We start from the raw sequence: 19705 nt of genomic DNA on the forward strand, positions 1-19705 counted from the left end.
CTTCAGCCATCTCTGCTCTGCCTCAATCCTGGGAGCCTTGCTTGCCTCAATCCTCTTAGGAAGTGGAGACACTGCTGTGCCTTCTTGTTCAGGGAGATGATATTAAGGGACCAGGTGAGGTTATCCGTAATGTGAACTCCCAGGAACTTGGTGCACTTAACTCTCTTGTCAGAGGAGCCATGCATTCGTAGAGGGGACGGTTTGCACCTTCCTGAATGCCACAATGATTTCCTTTGCCTTCTCCAGGTTCAGGCTTATGTCGTTCTTCGCACACCAATCCACCAGCCACTCCACTTCCTCTCTATACTCAGTCTCATCATCGTTCTTGATAAGACCAACACTGTTGTGTCATCCACAAACTTGATGACACTGTTTGAATTGTATCCTGTGACATGGTCATGCATCAGCAGTGACAACAATAGTGGGCTGAGCACACAGCCTTGGGGAATGCCAGTGTTCAACGTAGTGGGACAAGAGAAGATGCTGCTCACAGACTGACTGTTAAGAAGTCCAGTATCCAATTGCAGAGGAAGGCGTTGAGATCCAGCAATGACAGTTTCCCCACTAGTTTGTGGGGTATAGCTGTCAATATTACGCATATGCTCACCAGCTTCTGAAAAACTCCACGCCATTCCTCCAGTTTCTATCTCTGTTGGATACATTCCAGTAATGGCCCATTCAATAACTGCTTGTCCTATTTTTCTTCAATCCCTTGTCCAAGTCAGAATTCTGTTTACTTGATTACATAATTCCTGCATCTATTAACAGGAGTATCACTGCACCAGTGATCAGAGCTGAGAATTATAGAGCACACTGGTGCATCCTAAAGCCAATCATACATCTGTTTCAATGTAAGCACCTGCACAAACATTCAACTTCATATTTTACATCTCTCAAGAGAAATGTTTCCACAATCTTTGTGAGGTACAAGAGTTTACATTTAAAATGCTCCTAAACATAAATTTACTGCTCTGATTAAAATTCCAGTGAGCATAGCAAATTCGACAATGAGTTTATCTATCATGAATGCAGCCTTGGTGTTCATGGATTGCCTGATATGCGGTGCTGACATCAACAATCGGGCATTACATTCACAAATTTTTATTCAAAATACATGTTCTTTTTTTTGTCAGCCATTTTAACTACAGGAGCAAAATAGCTTTATACAATAGAATGTCATGCCTTTTGAAGGAAATGGAGTTCAATCTAAACTTCCCTTCCTCTGCATAATAATTAACAAGTAACTCCAAAAAAATTTCTCATTAATTTAACATTTTATTTTGTGCTTATATTCCAGTTTTCCGCTGATTTTAAACTGTTATCATTGTTAAAATGTAACGATTTCCTCAGCTTATCAAAGTACAAAAAGCTACAAAAATGCAGCCAAGTTAGATTTTCTTAATGTGTTACTTTATTGAGACTTATCAGGTCTTGAGTTATAAAGACTTCATTGCCTAATATTCTGTAATAAGATCATTTTCCCACAAAATTGAAATTATCTGTAAACATTAATATTTTAAACTGGTAGAATTGCATTAAAATAGCAAGGTAAAATAACATCAATATATTGCAATGATATTTTATTCCACAATTTCCTTCCAAACATAAAGCAGTTGCTTTTAGCTTTCTGCTGGCAATCACATCAATCCTCCTTAATGCGTCCCTTAAAATTATCCATGATTTCAAAAAGGCCAAAGTACCGTCCAAAAAGAGCTCCAACTTTCACTGGAAGAAGGCTGTTTTAAAAAAAAACAAAGAAAAAAAGATAACTTTTCTTCTTACAATGTAATAACCAAGGGGAAAGGGGAAAGAAAAACAGATTAGCACAAATGAAATAACCAATTATCTTTAATTGAGAAAAATCAGTTTATTTTAATCTTAAATTTGACTTCTAATTTTATTGCCATTTGAAGTTAAAGTGAACATCTTGAAATTCTCTATGACCTCATTTAGTCTCATCCAACCTCAGGACGGAAATTCAGCTTGTATATACTCCTCAATTATATATACATCTATCAAATCTCCCCCCATTCTCCTATGCGCCAGGGAATAAAGCCTTAACCTATTCAACCTTTCCCTATAACTCAGGTCCTTGAGTCCTGAATGCTCAAAATGTGACAATTTTTCTGCGTAAGTAGAGGGAGTATGTACTGTATATTTTCTTTAGGATGCTTCATAAATAGTAGGCTGATCTAGCATGCTGCTTGAGTATCCCAACAGTGCATGAAAAAGACAGTCCTCAGGTTTATTTAGTTTAGAAACACAAATAAAAATGTCATCAAGGATACCTGTAATATTTCATTGCTCCATAGCCTGGTGTATCCATACGTTTAAGGATGCCCCTTTGTGATGGCAATATCTAAACAAAATTACTCCCAATCTGGTCTGTGAGACCTTGTAGGGCTTTCCAGTAACAAATAATATCATGCTGTGGATATTGGATCTGAACAACCTCAATTTACACATGTTCATTGAAAGCTTGTTAAACCATGCCCATGGGCTTTAGTAGCTGTTATAGCAGACATGAACTTGAAATAAAAACTGAAAATGCTGGAAATTCATCACAGGCCAGAAAACATCAGAGTAGAGAGAAGAGTTGGTTTTCAAGCTGACGACTTCTCAGAGTTTGGAACAGTTCAAGATAACACAAGTTTTAAGCTGAAATGTAGAGGAGAGAAGAAAATGGAAGGTCTGTGATAGGATGGAGGCAAGAAAGAAGAGAACCGACAAAAATGATAATGCAACTGGCCGTGTTAAAGACCTTAAATAACAAAAGGTACTTTCAGGGCAAGTAGGCAATGAATGAAGTCTGGAATTTCAAGAGAGGAATAGTGGAACGTTTACAAATGTCTCCAATATTCAAAATCAATTAAAACGTCCTATAAAATGTTTTTAAAAACTTGTAACAGCAATAAAGAACTTTAGAAATGACATTTTTGTAAACTTAAAAACTTGAAAAACTTCTAGTTAACAACTTTGAAGTAGCTTGGGATTTCCTAATGGCTATGATTGTCTTGATTTTCTAAGTTTTACTGTCAGTGAAATTGTTTTGATGTACCAGTTCAAATAAATGTAACTTCACTCACTTTGCAATCAAATACACATTAAAACTCATTTTGAGACACAAACTTACAGGGTAAAACCCCAGTCAGAAATGAAGGGACATTTAGAATGCTATCCTCACATAAACTACTGATCTACTTGAAGTGGACACTGAACCTCAGGTAAATTTGTATTTTATAGAATGTATATTTATTTGTAATGTTTGACAAATATACAAGTTCAATGCAAGTTTTTCCTATTTTCTTTGGGCATTCTTAGCGAGCTTGTATGTGTTGTTCATGGTTGTTAAGAGTCATTTGTGCAAGATCTTAAATGTTAAAATGGTTTCTGCAAAAGAATAAGTTTAATTACAGCGAAGTTCTTTCTTTGATTCTGCTTTAAATCTTGTAATTAATCTGATAGCATTAAATTTGTAATTTGCTGACTTGGCATGTCAGGCATATTAAACAAATGCTTCTTCACCTATGCCAACAAGGTTTAACAACTACTGGGCAACAATATATGGTGTTATAGTTTGCATTAGAGCAATAAGCCAATTAACTAGCTTTTTCCAATTGCACAGATGCATGAGCTTCACAGCAATTATGTAATTACATAGTTTAACGATTTAATTATGTATAAACTCCATATACAGGGATTAAATCAACTACTCAAAGTTTTGGAATTTGTTACACATTGATTGAATACTATATTCATACACTATTATATGCAATAGATATTACGTGAAATCTTTACCCAAAATGAAAAGAATTCAGTACATTAAAAAATTCACATCAAGAGTTAAGACTATTTGCATTAAAAATGTGCAGAGATAAAATTATATTTACTTTTTAATAGCAAGCATGAAAATCAGGCTCCGTGGCACCACAAGGTATGCTTGTTCCCGTAAAACAGCATCTGCAATCCTCTTGGCAACATAGTTTTGATCCAAAATGGGAATGAAATTTGGCCACCTTTACAGAAAGAGGGATGCAAATGTAAATTAGAATGCAACGGCACTACCTAATTGTTCAAAATTAACTGTCATAAAAAATTCTCAAGTAACCACTCAAAATAATTCATTATAAATTCTTCAAGATTGTATTAAAATGCTATTTTGTCTAAGATCTACTTGCAGAAAACAGTAATTATGTGGTATATATACACAAACATAGTAATATATCTGTGATATTAATGGAAGGTGTGTGAAAAAGACTTGAGGATTTGGTTGGAATAAACAGATGCACAAATGGGCAATACTAAAGTGTCATCACTGCAGAAAACGTAAAGCCTCTCAGCAATTCATCAACAGACAAAATTTCTTGTTGGCTGAGATAAGTAATCACTTAAATCTTTGCATAAATTTAGGACATACATGGTAAATGGTAGGGCATTGAAGAATGCAGTAGAACAGAGTGATCTAGGAATAATGGTGCATAGTTCCCTGAAGGTGGAATCTCATGTGGATAGGGTGGTGAAGAATGCTTTTGGTATGCTGGCCTTTATAAATCAGAGCATTGAGTATAGGAGTTAGGATGTAATGTTAAAATTGTACAAGGCATTGGTGAGGCCAAATTTGGAGTATTGTGTACAATTCTTGTCACCGAATTATAGGAAAGATGTCAACAAAATAGAGGGAGTACAGAGGAGATTTACTAGAACGTTACATGGGTTTCAGCATCTAAGTTACAGAGAAGAGTTGAACAAGTTAAGTCTTTATTCTTTGGAGCGTAGAAAGTTGAGGGGGGACTTGATAGAGGTATTTAAAATTATGAGGGGGATAGATACAGTTGACATGGATAGGCTTTTTCCATTGAGAGTAGGGGAGATTCAAACAGGAGAACATGAGTTGAGAGTTAAGGGGCAAACGTTTAAGGGTAACACGAGGGGGAACTTCTTTACTTAGAGAGTGGTAGCTGTGTGGAATGAGCTTCCAATAGAAGTGGTAGAGGCAGGTTCGATTCTGTCATTTAAAAAAAATTGGATAGGTATATCTACAGGAAGGGAATGGATGGTTAAGGGCTGAGTGCAGATAAGTAGGACTAGGTGAGAGTAAACGTTCGGCATGGACTAGAAGGGCCGAGATGGCCTGTTTCCCTGCTGTATTTGTTATATGGTTATAAAGCTAGATGATATCATAAATTTGACATGATTATTATTCAGAAAAAAATCTCCTTATTGTGATTTCCTAGTTTAAACATTTGCTGCCTCTTCAGGTATTACATTGTCAAGAAGGATGGGAGGTACAGACTAAGAGTGATGTTCTCACGATCATTAACCGGAGTGATACCCAGCTGTGCTTTGCCTGCCCCAGTAACATTTAATATTTTTGTATGTTAACTGTTTAGTCACCTTTCAAGCTCCATGCTGTGTCATAGAATCACAGAGCACTACAACACAGGAACAGGACTTTCAGTCCACCTAGTCTCTGACAACCTCTTAATCTGACTAATTCCAGCCACCTTCAACTTTGGACAGAGCCCTCCACACCCATCTCCTCCAAATGCAATCGAAGCCAGATCCAGCACCTCCGCTAGCAGCTCCTTCCACATTAGCACCACCCTGAGTGTGAAATTCCCTCTCAGCTTCCCCTTAAATATTCCATCTTTCATCCTGAACCCTATGACCTCGTTTAGTCTCATCCAACCTCAGGGCGGAAATTCAGCTTGTATATACTCAATTATATATAGCTCTATCAAATCTCTCCCCCCACCCCCCATTCTCCCATGAGCCAGGGAATAAAGTCACAACCTATTCAACCTACCCTTATAACTCAGGTTCTTGAGTCCTGAATGCTCAAAGTGTGACAAATTCTCTGGGTAAGTAGAGGGAGTATGTACTGTATATATTCCCGTGTATATTTTCTTTAGGATGCTTCATAAATAGGAGCCTGATTTAGTATGCTGCTTGAGTATCCCAACAGTGCATGAAAAAGAGAGTCCTCAGGTTTATTTATTTATTTAGTTTAAAAACACAAATGAAAATGTCATCAAGGTTACCTGTAATACTTTGGTTGTCTAGAAATAGTCCATAAACCCGTTTAGAAAAAAAAAACAAATTTTAACAATTCCTTTTGAGGTTCTTTTTTCCCTCCCATAGAAAAAAATTCACATATTAAATTGTCAAATTTTATTACTGAAATCCAACTCTCATTCTCCTATCATCCATAGTTTATTCTCATCCTTAATTAAACCAGAAACTGCCAACAATCCAATCATTTAAAAAAAATCACTCATTGATACTACTTTTATCTTTGCTTTGGATTCCTGCCTTTTCTTCTACCTAACTGAAAATTCTGTTTGCATCTATCAGTTTCATCTATCATCATCTAACATGTAAAATTATCCATTGAATTTTGTATCTCAGTGCTTTTATTTGAAATAATTCAAATTTAGTATGCATGAAATATTTTTTAGAAATTACAAAGTTGATTTTCAATTTTTCAGGACTGTATAATTTAAATAACTCATTCCATAATTTAGAGACACTCTACATACTTAGCTTTACATCCATCAAACATGCCAGTGTTTATGAAGTATGGACAAACAATGGTCGTTTTGATTCCATTTTTTCCTGAAACTAACAATTCTAGTGCAACAGACTCCGCAAAACCAATTGCTGCAAACTTGCTTGAACAATAATCTGCAAGAGAAGAAAGTAACACTGTTTATCAATGCTACTGAATACTTTCCAATGTTTAATAATCTTGAAGTAAATATGACTATGATTCTAGTAATTTCATATTGAGGAGATGTATTTAGGAATTCTTCAAAGTTTATTTTATACTTTCAAGATAAAAAAGTACGAGAGTTTAATATTCTTAATAATATTAGCAATGATGTTACATTGTCCTCACATCATTCAGTACGCAGAAATAAAACATATTTGGAGCCACATACTACCCACCCCCTCTAAATAACATCCAAGTTTAGCTTTCAGCAGGACCAGGCAAAATTTATGTGGTGGGCACTTTCAAGTAGGTTGCTAGATATCAAGTATCAAGCTAGATAATACTTATTTTTCTTGAGTGAAGGATATATCAAATCAGATGCACTAAAAAGGATGAGTTTACATAGTTACGTAGGCACATTTTGTGTGCTATGATTAATGAAACAAACAGGACACAAATTGGAAAGCTCATTTATTAAGTATATCAGGTGAAGAAATATCACTTTAATTACAAAGAGCTTACATACAAATCCATTTGGTTCCACTGGCTCATGCTACTGTTTCATCGTTCTAAAATGCCCCAGCCACTCAATCAACACATTTACGTTTCACATTGTGTATTTAGCTGGCTTTCCCTTAAAAGACAAGTGTTTTATAAACTGGAGAGACTATGCAAGTTATGTTCTCAACACTGAGTAAAGAAACTTCTCCTTACTGAATTTATTAGTGACTTCTAACATATATATTCATTAGACCTTCTTTAAATAGAAATATAATGTACATTTCAACACTAATTTTATAGATTTCCACTAAGTTAACACATTCTATTCAAGAAATAGCCTTTTCTTAACAGTTATACTTGAACACACCAGTATAAAACATGGAGGCACCTTCACAACCTCCAAAAGCCCCTAGCGGTCTTGTGACTTCAGTTTCTGAGGCCAAAGTGACAGCATACTTCAGGAGGGTGAAACCATAGAAAATATCTGGCCAACTACTGAAGACCTTGTGATAATTCACTGATATCTTTACCTCTTGCTTCAGCCGTCTTTGGTACACACCTGCTTCAATTATAGCAGTGCCCAAGAAGAATGTGGTAACCTGCATCAACGTCTATTGTCCAGTAGCACTTGTGTCCTTGGTGATGAGTGCCTTGAGGTTGGTGATAAAATGTATGAACTCTTGCCTGAGAAGGATCATGGATCTGCTCCAGTTTGCACCAGCTCCATAGCAAAGAAAGCCCAGCAGCATCTCTACTTTCTGCAAAGGCTGAGGACAGTCCATCTCCCACCTCCCATCCTCATCACATTCTACAGGAGTTGTATTGAGAGCATCCTGAGCAGCTGCATCACTGCCTGGTTCGGAAATTGCACCATCTCACATCGCAAGACCCTGCAGCAGATAGTGAGGTCAGCTGAGAAGATCATTGGGGTCTCTCTTCCTGCCATCACGGACATTTACACTACACGCTGCATCCGCAAAGGAAACAGCATTATGAAGGACCCCATGCACCCCTCATACAAACTCTTCTCCCTCCTGCTGTCTGGGAAAAGACTCCGAAGCATTTGGGCTCTCACAACCAGACTATGTAACAGTTTCTTCCCCCAAGCTATCAGACTCCTCAATACCCGAAGCCCGGACTGACACCTTGCCCTATTGTCATGTTTATTATTTATTATAATACCTGCACTGTTTTTGTGCACTTTATGCAGTCCTGTGTAGGCCTGTAATCTAGTGTAGCTTTCTCTGTGTTTTTTTTTAATGTAGTTCAGACTAGTTTTTGTACTGTGTCATGTAACACCATGGTCCCTAAAAACGTTGTCTCATTTTTACTATGTACTGTACCAGCAGTTATGGTCCAAATGACAATAAAAGTGACTTGACTTGACTTGACTATCACAACAGGCCAACAATAGATATCATTTCATTGACTCTTCACTCAACCCTGGACCATCTGGACAGTGAAGATGCATACATCAAGATGCCCTTCATTGAATGCAAAGCTGTAGTCAACACTATTCAACAAGCTCCAAGTCCTGAGCCTGAATACCTCCTTGTACAACTGGATCCTCGATTTCCTCACTTGCAGAGTCCAGTCAGTTCAGATGGGCAACATCTCCTCCATAATCACTATTGGCACAAGAGCACCACAAGGCTGTGTCCTTAGCCCCCTGCTCTACTGTGAGGCCAAGTATAGCTCCAATACTACATTTATGTTTGCTGATGACACCACTATTGTTAGCCAAATCAAAGATCATGATAAATCAGCATATAGGAAGGAGATTGAAATCTGGTTGAAATGTACCGTAACAACAACTTCTTTTGTCAGCAAAACCAAAGTGCTTATTATTGAATACAGGACGAGAAAACCGTAAGCTCATGAGCCAGTCCTCATCAAGGGAGATAGTTGCTGGAGAGAGTCAGCAACTTTCAATTCCTTGGTGCTTGGTGTTATCATTTCAAAGAATCCATCCCTGGGTCCACCAATTGCCATTACAAAGAAGGCAGCACCTTACTTTCTTAGAAGTTTGCGAAGGTTCAGCATGTCATTTAAAACTTTAAGAAATGTCCATCAGTACACCTTGGTGAGTAAATTGACTGGTTGCGTCACTGCCTGGTATGGAAACATCAATGTCCTTGAATGAAAAAGTCACAAGAAGTAGTGGATACTACCCAGTCTGTCTCGGGTAAAGTCCTCCACACCATTGAGCACGCCTATAAGGAGCACTGTCATAGGAAAGAAGCACCATCCTTGTCTGCTCTCTTCTCACTGCTGCCATCAGGAAGGCACAAGAGGAGCCTTAGGTCCCACACCATCAGGTTGAGGTACAGTTAATACTTCTCAACCATCAGGCTCTGGCATCGGAGAGGATAACTTCACTCGTCCCATCACTCAGCTGTACCCACAACCTATGCACTCACCTGCAAGGACTCTTCATTTCATGTTCTTAATATTTATTGTTTATTTTCTTTTTGTATTTGCACAATTTATTGGCTTTTGCACATTGGTTGTTTGTCCTTCTTTGTTGTGCTTTTCATTGATTCTATTTATTTCTTTGTATTTACTGCAAATGCCCACAAGAAAATAAATCTCAAGGTAGTATACAAGGGATAATTGATATATTCATGGCCCAAGGTAGGAGTCAGTTTTAGAAAACATAGCACATTTATTTTTCAACATAGTCCCATGGTGGTGGAGCATTCGGATTTTGGATCTCCAGAACGTATCCACAGGTTTGTGATTGATAAGTTCATGGCCTAAGGCAGAAGGAGATGAGTTATACAGCTCTCGTTACATGCACGTGCAGGTCAACTCTGAGTGATTATGCAGGAAGTTTGAAGTTAACAACTCATCTCCTTCAACCTTAGGCCATGAACATCAATCACCCCTGATGAGTTATTAACTTCAAATTTTCTGCATAATCACTCAAAGAGTTGAACTACATGTGCATGTAAAGAGAGCTGTATAACTCATCTCCTTCTACCCTAGGTCATGAAATTATCAATCACCCCTGCTGTGGCCACTTTCTGGAGACCCAACATCCATATGCTCCACCACTGCTGGACTAAGTGTGTAAATGTAGGAGGGGACTATATTGAAAAATAAATGTGCTAGGTTTTCTAAAATTGACTCCTTCTACCTTAGGCCACAAACTTATCAATCACCCCTTGTACAATGACATTATTGTAATTTGATAATTAAGTTACTTTGAACATACATACATGTTGCAATAGGTATTTTGCAGCATATATTTTTTAATAAGTAGGAGTTTATATATACACTCAACTGCACATTTCGTATCCAGGTGGTGTACCTAATGAACAGCCATTTTTAAAAAAATGTTATGGGTCATTTTGTGTTGAAATTTCTAGAAAATTAAATCAGTAGTAAAAAGATCAAACATGCAGGTGAAAAATTTGTAAGCTGAAATCTGTGATGCTGCACTGTCTCGCTTGTGGGGTCTTTGCTTTTGCTTGCATAGTAGGTCGTAGTTGCTGATGTGGGGGACGGGATGGGGAGGGTTGATGCTTGCGTGTGGGAAGGGGGCTTCGGGTTCTAATGTTCTAAAGTCACTCATTCTGCGAGGAACTCTTCTGCTTTCAGAGACATCTGCAACGAGCAGGTTGTATATTGTACACAGTCTCTGATATTACAATGAACTATTGTCCAATAGCCGAAAGGTTCTTCACCTCAAACTCTGCTGCATTTGTGTGCTATGCTTATGCAATATTTGGATTTGTTAAAGCAAATGACTACAAACATGCAAAGTCAGATTTAGCCACTAAAAGCTGTGACTTTGAAAGTAAATATTCTTTAATGACTGCTTACGAGGAGGATAAAATGCAAGTGCTGTTCCTCCTTTAATTTGGAGTACAAATACAATCTGGTTTGAAAATAAAAAGGTATTCCCTGCTTAAATATCATGCTTCCTTTTCCACTAAAATCAGCAAGAGCAGATGGAGATGGATGGAGGTGCCCGTGACATTCTGTTCCGAGACTGCTATTCACCGTCTACATAGACATTTAGAATTACTGGTCAACGGTACAGTGGAATTGACATTTAAGGGGAAAAAATGTCCTCATGTAAGGGTGTTCACCACAAGACTATCACTTACTTGCTAAACCTAGCTAGAAGGCTGTGATGAGCTGCACTATTAAAACACTGCAGCTCGTGTAGAGAAGATACTTTCAAAAATGCAGATAAGAAATTCCATTATTTTCAACAAGCACTAGGAAAGAACATCAGTGCCATGTCAGTATGTTTTATGACTGAGAGTTTTTTTCCTCCAGGGGGACTTAAATGTGATGACGCTTTCATGCACATACTACCTCTGCTGTTTGGTGGCTTCTCACAACTATGGGATATGCTAATAAAGTCTTGGCATGTTGCTGCAGTGGATTCGATAGATGATTCAGACTCCACTAAATGTCCACTGGAAACTGAAGGACTTGATACTTAAACCAGTGATGGTGTGTCAACTGCTTTGTAGATTTAGGTACCAAGACCAGTTTAGTTTCTGAAAAAATAGTGACAATGGTAATATCGCTGTATATAGTTGAGATTCTCTTCTATTGGAGGAGCTCACCAGCTTCTGCATGGTGAAAAAGATACTTTCAGCCCAAACCTGAATGTTATTTACACCATGCTGCATGCAGACACAAACTGCTTTGTTTCTAAGGAACTGCATATGGAAATGTAGCTCGCAGTAGTAGGAAATGCAGCATAGGATGCTATGCTGAGTAATTACTCTCTGCAATCCTAGGTTGAGTTATTTGGCTTTCAAAATTCTTTTATATTATCAAAGAATGTATAAATTATACGACCATAAGATTTGCTTGCTCACAGGTAGCCACAAAGCATGGAACCCAAAATAATCCAGTTAAAGAAAGAATAAAAATTAATGTAGAAGACAAACATTTGATGCGCAAGAGAAAGAAAAAAATCATGCAAACAATTGCAGTGAACAAAGAACCCTAGTTACTTATTTTGGTGCCAGGCACAAATTCAACTACTGCAAATTAAACCACTCCTCTTACAATGGTTTTAGAAGTGAGAAAAAGGATCCAGATATAATATTTATAAATGAATTATTTTTATAGTTTGGTTGGTAACTTTGCCCATCTAGAAACAAATTCCCTTTGTCTCAGGCTTCAATTGTCTAGAGCACTGAATACAGATCATTTCAACCCACTTCCTGTAATAGTGCAAAACAAAAGCCACTTGTTGGCATTGGAGCTGCTCTCACTTAAAGTTGTACTTACATTAGTACAGTTAAAAGGACTGTGTAGGTCCACCTTAGCACACATTACTTGTGGGAAGGGTGCATTAAGGTAGCATGAAGTGGTGATATTTTTGAACTCCGAGTGGATTGCCCACCATTGAAGCAAAGTACATATATTATTTATGGGTTTCAATCACACGTTAAATATCTCAAGTACTTAAAAAGCTTGCAATTATACATTATTCCCTCTAGAATAGTCCAGCCTTTAAATGGCAATTAAATGGGTTTAAATTTGTTGTCCAGCTGCAAGTAGTTCCAGCTTCATAATAAAATAGTACTCCAAAGTCTAAAGTTTATGTCGAGGTTAACATTATTCATCATTCTAATGATGCAAATCTGACATCAATTTCTGGAGTGTGCTTGTGCAGTTCTACATGCATTAGAGAAACCCTGCTGCTACATAGACTGTCCCATTGCAGTATCCATTAATAGATAAAGTATTAAGACAAACTCATTGGTGTAACCTTGCTGTGTTTGCAATAAACCAGATTGGGGTCGCTACAATAAAGTGAGAGTTTTTATATATTCTGTACACTATTATTATATAGAATAATGATCATAATTATAAAAACAGCAGGATCGCACTTGTGTTTAGGAAAACCAGCAGGAATTTCACTTTGAGAAATGTATGAACAAATCACAGCATAGAAACCAACAACAAACTTAAACTTATTCTGCCTCAGAGTTCACATATTTCTTTAAACATAATGATAAAGGAAAATCATCAGTAACCAAAGAGGTGATTCTTACCTGCCAATCCATTTACTGGAAAGTAGCCTGCTAAACTGGCAATGCTAACCAGATGGCCGTGGTTACTAGCAGTCATTGCAGGCAGGAATGCTTTGTAGGTCTAAAAATATATAATCTCAGAATTACAAAAGGAACTATAACTGACTGTGAAATTTATAAAAATTATTAAGATTATAATGAGAAGATCAGCACACTTGAAAATTGTGTGGACAATCACTTATCTGAATATTGACATTAATTACCATTAATAATATTAATAATAATAGGCATTCATTCGTCTCGAGAGCCCATGGATTTGCGCCTTGGACAGTTTCCAGGGAGCAAGCCTGGGCAGGGTTGTATGGGAGACTGGCAGTTGCCCAAGCTGCAAGTCTCCCCTCTACACGCGACCGAAGTTGTCCAAGGGAAGGGCAAGGGTTGATACAGCTCGGCACCGGTGTTGTCACTGAGCAGTGTGTGGTTAAGTGCCTTGCTCAAGGACACAACACGCTGCCTTAGCTGAGGCTCGAACTAGCGACCTTCAGATCACTAGACCATCGCCTTAACCACTGAGGGGAAATTGAAGAGTAAACTGTCAAATACAGAGAGCGTTAGTGCATTTTAGGAATCCAGTAATTAAAGCATACAGACTAAGGGGAAATATAAATCCAAATTATTTGCATTTGAGAGATGCAGATATTGAACATAATAACCATCTCATTCTTCAGACTTAACTCTATCAGTGTTATTCTTTTTGTCTACGCTTTTAACAAATACTATTCGTTATGTACATGTATTTATCCAAAGTACACTGCAGATAAAACAGGCAACAAATCCAACATTAATTTCTAAGCGAGTTTTTCTTTTAATGAAACATGTTTTTCAAATGATACAGAACAGGTTAGGGTGCATAGTGATGTAAAGGCAGTTCTGTAATTCCAAGTTCAGCTCAATAATCTTGCAATTACAGGGTCCAAAGCCAGGGATCAGGAGTTAAGTATTTGGGACTGAGAAGACAACATAGTTCTTCATTCAGATGGTTTTGAATCATTGTATTTCTATAGATCTTTGTGCACAGAACCAGATGGAAGACAAATGGATTTGAAAGAAACGATCATTTTAAACGATGAAGCAGACTTAATGGACACAAAGGTTGATCATAATTCTATTACTTCCATGGATTGAATCATGAGGAACACAACCTCCACAATGTTTCTGTGCAGGCCTACATTGAACCAACTTCAGAATATCTTCTTGGTGACTGGATACAGCTCTTAAGTCCTAATTTAAAAAAAAACCTATAGAATATGAATAATTCTGAACAATGCTGATCAGTTAAATTAATTTAGTTGTTAGTAAACTTTCTATTTTTATTAATAGAATACTACTTAAGCATCTTGTCAATTAGTATATCTGCTCAGTTTGCAATTCAACCCAGTAATGAAAACTCTGACTAGAAAACATCAACAATTCTACAATCAAGGCTGGAGCTTTTAAGAAGAATAAAGTTATTCAAAAGCACAGAAAAACAAAGTTGCAAGATTTGTTTTTTGAGAAATTGGGAAGAAACCATAAAAGTAAAAGCCACAAGTGCCTTACTTTAGCGAAGCACAGGGCATCCAATGTCCCCTACAATTATAAAACCCTCTAAACCACACTACATGCACTTTCCATATTAGTATCAGTATCATTATTGGGCCGGGGAAGGGGAATGGGAACATGTTGGAGAGGCAAGACTCAGATATTCAAAGAAGTTACCGACACACATTAGGAAACCTCTAATGACTGATTCAAAGAAGCCAGTAGTTTTTAAGTTGGAAACATGAAATATGCTGCTGGAGCTAATAAGCTAAAAATGATAGACAGCTTAGTCTGTGGGTGCATTGCTGTGTTAACTTGTGCGATTAATTTCTGCCCAAAGCATTTTCCAAAAAGGAAGTTAGTGACAATTACAGAATTTAACAGCTATTAATTTCTACCTCATAAAACTCTAAAATATTTGTTCTAATTGAACCCAAGTGTTCTTTTCTGCTGTGCACAGAATTTCAGTGCGTGGAACAAATTCTTGGCATAGTGGTAGAGGAACAAGTTTCGTGAAGGAACATTGACAAATAAATTCATAGTGACTATACTTATGACAAGGGATAAACTGGACAGGCAATTTAAGTGACAGCCTCCTCAAACTTAAAGACATTAATTTTGATAAATTTGGTGAAAAGAGAATCCTCACTCCTACATTTGTTCAGAAGTCATAGAACACTACAGTACAGAAACAGGCCTGCTGGCCCACCTTGTCTGCGCCAAACCATTAATCTGCCTATCCCATCAACCTGCATGTGAAGCATACTTTTCATTCCCATCTCATCCATGCACCTATCTAAATTTCTCTTAGATGTTGAAATCATCCCACGTTCACCACTTGCACTGGCAGTTCACTCCACACTCTCATCACTCTCTGAGTAAATAAGTTTGCCTTCATGTTCTCCTTAAACAGTTCTCATTCCATCCTTAACCCATAATAACTAGTTGAAGCTCACCCAACCTCAGTGGAAGAAGCTCCTTGCATTTAGCTGATCTATGCCCTTAAAACTTTGCATATGTCTATCGAATCTCCCATCAATCTTCTACATCCTAAGTTCTAACTAATTCAACCTTTCCCTATAACTCAGGTCCCAAAGTCCTGGCAACATCCTAGTAAATCTTCTTTGCACTCTTTTAATCTTATTTACATCTTCTTGTAGGTAGTTGATCAAAATTGTACTCAATTCTCCAAATTAGGCTCCACAAACATCTTATACAATTTCAACATAACATTCCAACTCCTGTACTCAATACTTCGATTTATATGCCAAAAACCCTCTTTATGACCCTATCTACATGAGAGTCCGTTTTCAAGGAATTATGGATCAGTACTTTCAGATCTCTCTGTTCTACCAAACTCCTCAGTGCCCCACCACTCATCATGCAAGACCTATCCTGGTTGGACTCCCCAAAGTGCAACACATTATACTTATGTTACAAATGTGCCACAACTCTGAGGGGCCGAAGGGTACAAAGTAGCCCCCTCCTTTTTGAGAATCGTAAGATCGCTATTAATTCGGGTCTAGGACCTAGGAAATGAGAGAGAGACACACAGAATCCACAAGGGTTTGGAATGTGTCCTGGTCCCCAGAAAGGCGGAACCATTGATAACGACTATTGTCTCTTGGAGACGGAATTGTGTACTGAGTACTGTATTATTCATTGAAGCCCCCAGGGAATGACCAGAGTGGGCTGGTTGAGGGATTGCATCATCCCAACCTGACTGACATCTGAGACCCCGTGAGTGAGGATAAAAGAGGGTCTGGGGAACAACCCCTTTACACGCACTAGGAGAAACACTAGAAACCCCGTGACAGCGTTTAATAGTGACAGCCGGTGGGGACTCGTGTGTGTGTGTGTGTGTGTGTGTGTGTGTGTGTGTCCATCCTTGCCCAGATGACGAGGCTTCCAGGGAACGGCTTAGATAAAGGACCGGCTACAAAAACGGAACTCTCGAAGGATCGAAATCATAAAAAGGAAAATCTGGCAAGTTTCAAACATCTGTCTCTCTCCAACCAAAGGCTGCAGCCTGAATGAGCTGAGTGTCTTTTATATTTCCATCGGACAATACATTATCCCCTAGACAACAATAGAGCTTATTTCTTATTGATTATCATTATACCTGCACTTTTAGAGTTAGTATTGACGACGTATATTATCTGTATGTTTGCATTGATATTATTTTTGTGTATTTTTATCAATAAATACTGTTAAAAATAGTACCATCAGACCTCAACAGACCTCTCTATCTTTGCTGGTAAGTGACCCAGTTACGGGGTTCGTAACAACTTGGGGTTCTTGTCTCGAGATTTGATACCAAATTGGAGGGCCAGTGAATCGGGCTTGTAAGTCCAAACTTGGATCTGGTTGCGCGGGTAGCCAGACAGGAAACCAGCAAAGATGGATGAGCATGAATTTATAGAAAACCCGACCCTAGAGGCACTAGAGGCGGCCACAAAGTCAGAATTGATAAATATTGCGAAAGGACTAAACCTCGCAGAGGTGAGGTTGTCAATGAAAAAGCGGGAGCTGTGGAGGGCCATAACTCAGAATTATATTGTGAAGAATGTGTTTTCTGTCGAGGTATTAGAAAATATCCATGAAAAGGCACCAGCTAGTGGGATGGCTCAGATAGAGTTGGAGAAATTAAGGTTGGAACATGAAATTAAATTAAAGCAGCTGGAAGCAGCTGAAAAAGAAAAGGAAAGAGCCAAGAAGGAAAAAGAGCAGGGAAGAGTTGAGAAACAAAGGGAGCATGAAATTCAGTTCCACTGAGGTTGGGTGAGCTTCAACTAGTTATTATGGGTTAAGGATGGAATGAGAACTGTTTAAGGGGAACATGAAGGCAAACTTATTTACTCAGAGAGTGATGAGAGTGTGGAGTGAACTGCCAGTGCAAGTGGTGAGCAGGATAGCCAGCATTGTGTGGTTGTGAGTAGCTGAAACTATTACAACTTAATCGGCCATCGATGCATTATTTGCCTGTACACCTCTGTAATACAGTCAACTGAAAGTGAAGTCAGAAAGGTACTGGATAATGCCACAGCTGTCTCCGTGCTGTACTCCATGAACTGTTGCCTAACAGAGGGTAAACAGGTGCTGGTGCTAACCTCTGTGCCTCTGGCTGGAAAGAATATAGGACCAAGAACTGACTATACTGCTTGGGGGAATCCCGAAAGTGATGAAAACAGTGGTCCGACTACAACAGCTTTTGTCGGCAACATATCTGAAAAGCTTCTGATATGTTCATCAGGCTGTTACTTGCAAAATGTAGCTTGTTTTTAAGCTGGAGGAGAGCTCAAAGATCTTCAGGAAAGTTACAAGTACTCGGCTTTTATATAAAGAACCATAATATCTCTGTGTGCATTTGGGATATTGCATGAACTTCAAGTGGGAGACAAAAAGCTGCCTGTAAAAGTAGATGCAAAGACCAAAACCCAGCTGGATGCATGGAAGACCAAAAAGAAAGGAGTCAAATGGAGATACGAAAACAGATGATTTGTCAGATGATATTTTGGATCAGGAAACAAGAGGAGAGATCAGATTGTAAAGGTAACAATAGAAGGATTAATTAAGAGATTACTTAAGTGAACTAAATGCAACTTCCTAGGATTAAGATGTACAATCTTTAAAAAAAAAGAAAGACCAAGGCATGAAAGAGAGAAGGAACATGAGAAAGAAAAAAAAACGAGAGCATGAGCAGGATCGGAACCATAATAAGAATTGTAAGAGGAGCGAGGAAACAAAGTACACCCAGAGAAAAAAACCAAGAAAAGAAGAAGAGCTGTCAGAACCACTTCATGCGGTCTCAGAGCCGATTCCTACAACCACCTTGAGAAGGCCCTAGAACCGGAGATTGTTTTCACAGCCACAAATGTCACCTGCCAGGCAGAGTGACTCCCTCGTTATCCCACAAGAAAGCTGTCACAGTGTAATCTTTAAGCCTGAATGGGAACATTTAAAATCAACTATGCTGTGGATGTCTACATAGTAGTTGCATTATATACTGTTGAGATGCATTCTATATTGAGTTGGAGTTTATAGCCAAGTAGGCAGAAATGTTCTGCACTTAATATTTCAGTATTATTTGAGCAATATTGTAACCATATTGTTTGATTATGCCTTCTTTGTTGTTTACGTAATGCATTGCGGGTTATCTGTAAAAGTACATAAATGGCACATGTCACAGGCCACCATATGGTAAGTGCACACCTTGCTTATTTATCTCCCAGCTCATTTTGCTTTCAATTATTCTTTGTTTGAGTTACAAAACATAACATGACCCATGAACACTTCTAAGATACATCTGTTTAAATGACATCTTTGAAATTGATTGACTTAAAAAAAAATTATTGCATGAAATGTGTTTTTTGATTAGCGTATGATTTTCAATGGAGGAGGTTGCCCAACTAAATTTGGAATATTTAAGGGAAATTAGAGATGGAACATTTTAAAAAATGTGAAAGGTTTTGGAATCTAGAAACTGGTCCACAGAAAGATTAGTAATGATTTTTAAAGACAACTGACAGCAATGTAACTTGCATGATATTAATATAACTCAGAATGCTTATACACTGTAATTAGAACCTTAGTTAACTAGGTACAAAGAACTATCTATACGGATACTGCAAATACAGGATTTCCCCCTCTAGTCCACATGCATGAAAAGGTTTAATGCAAGAGGCTCCTTTGGGTTACCCATAATGAAATGTGGAGGTCATATCCTTCCTCATTAGTATTAAATAAATAAAAGTTATCCCAGAATTGAGCTAGCCAAAAGGTTAAAATTAAAATTAAAATTAAATTAATTTTAATTTAACCTTTTGACTAACTCATTATTCTTGGACAACTTTTACTGTAGGTCAGTCAACTTTTGTAATTCCATATAATACGCATTAAG

General features: G+C 37.9%; 1 protein-coding gene across 1 annotated transcript in view; it reads right to left on the reverse strand.

Moving 5' to 3' along the window:
- Positions 1–1255: 1255 nt before the first annotated feature.
- sdr16c5b (short chain dehydrogenase/reductase family 16C, member 5b) overlaps positions 1256–19705 on the reverse strand; it is a 28659-nt gene continuing 10209 nt past the window's right edge. The window contains exons 3-6 of the mRNA XM_059981218.1: positions 13246–13345; positions 6540–6684; positions 3891–4016; positions 1256–1736 (exon numbers count right to left, since the gene is read on the reverse strand). Coding sequence (XP_059837201.1) covers positions 1643–1736; positions 3891–4016; positions 6540–6684; positions 13246–13345 — 465 coding nt within the window. The 3' untranslated portion in view covers positions 1256–1642. The remainder of the gene's footprint in view (positions 1737–3890; positions 4017–6539; positions 6685–13245; positions 13346–19705) is intronic.

The sequence above is a fragment of the Hypanus sabinus genome, chromosome 1 (genome assembly GCF_030144855.1).
Source record: "Hypanus sabinus isolate sHypSab1 chromosome 1, sHypSab1.hap1, whole genome shotgun sequence".
NCBI lineage: Eukaryota > Metazoa > Chordata > Chondrichthyes > Myliobatiformes > Dasyatidae > Hypanus > Hypanus sabinus.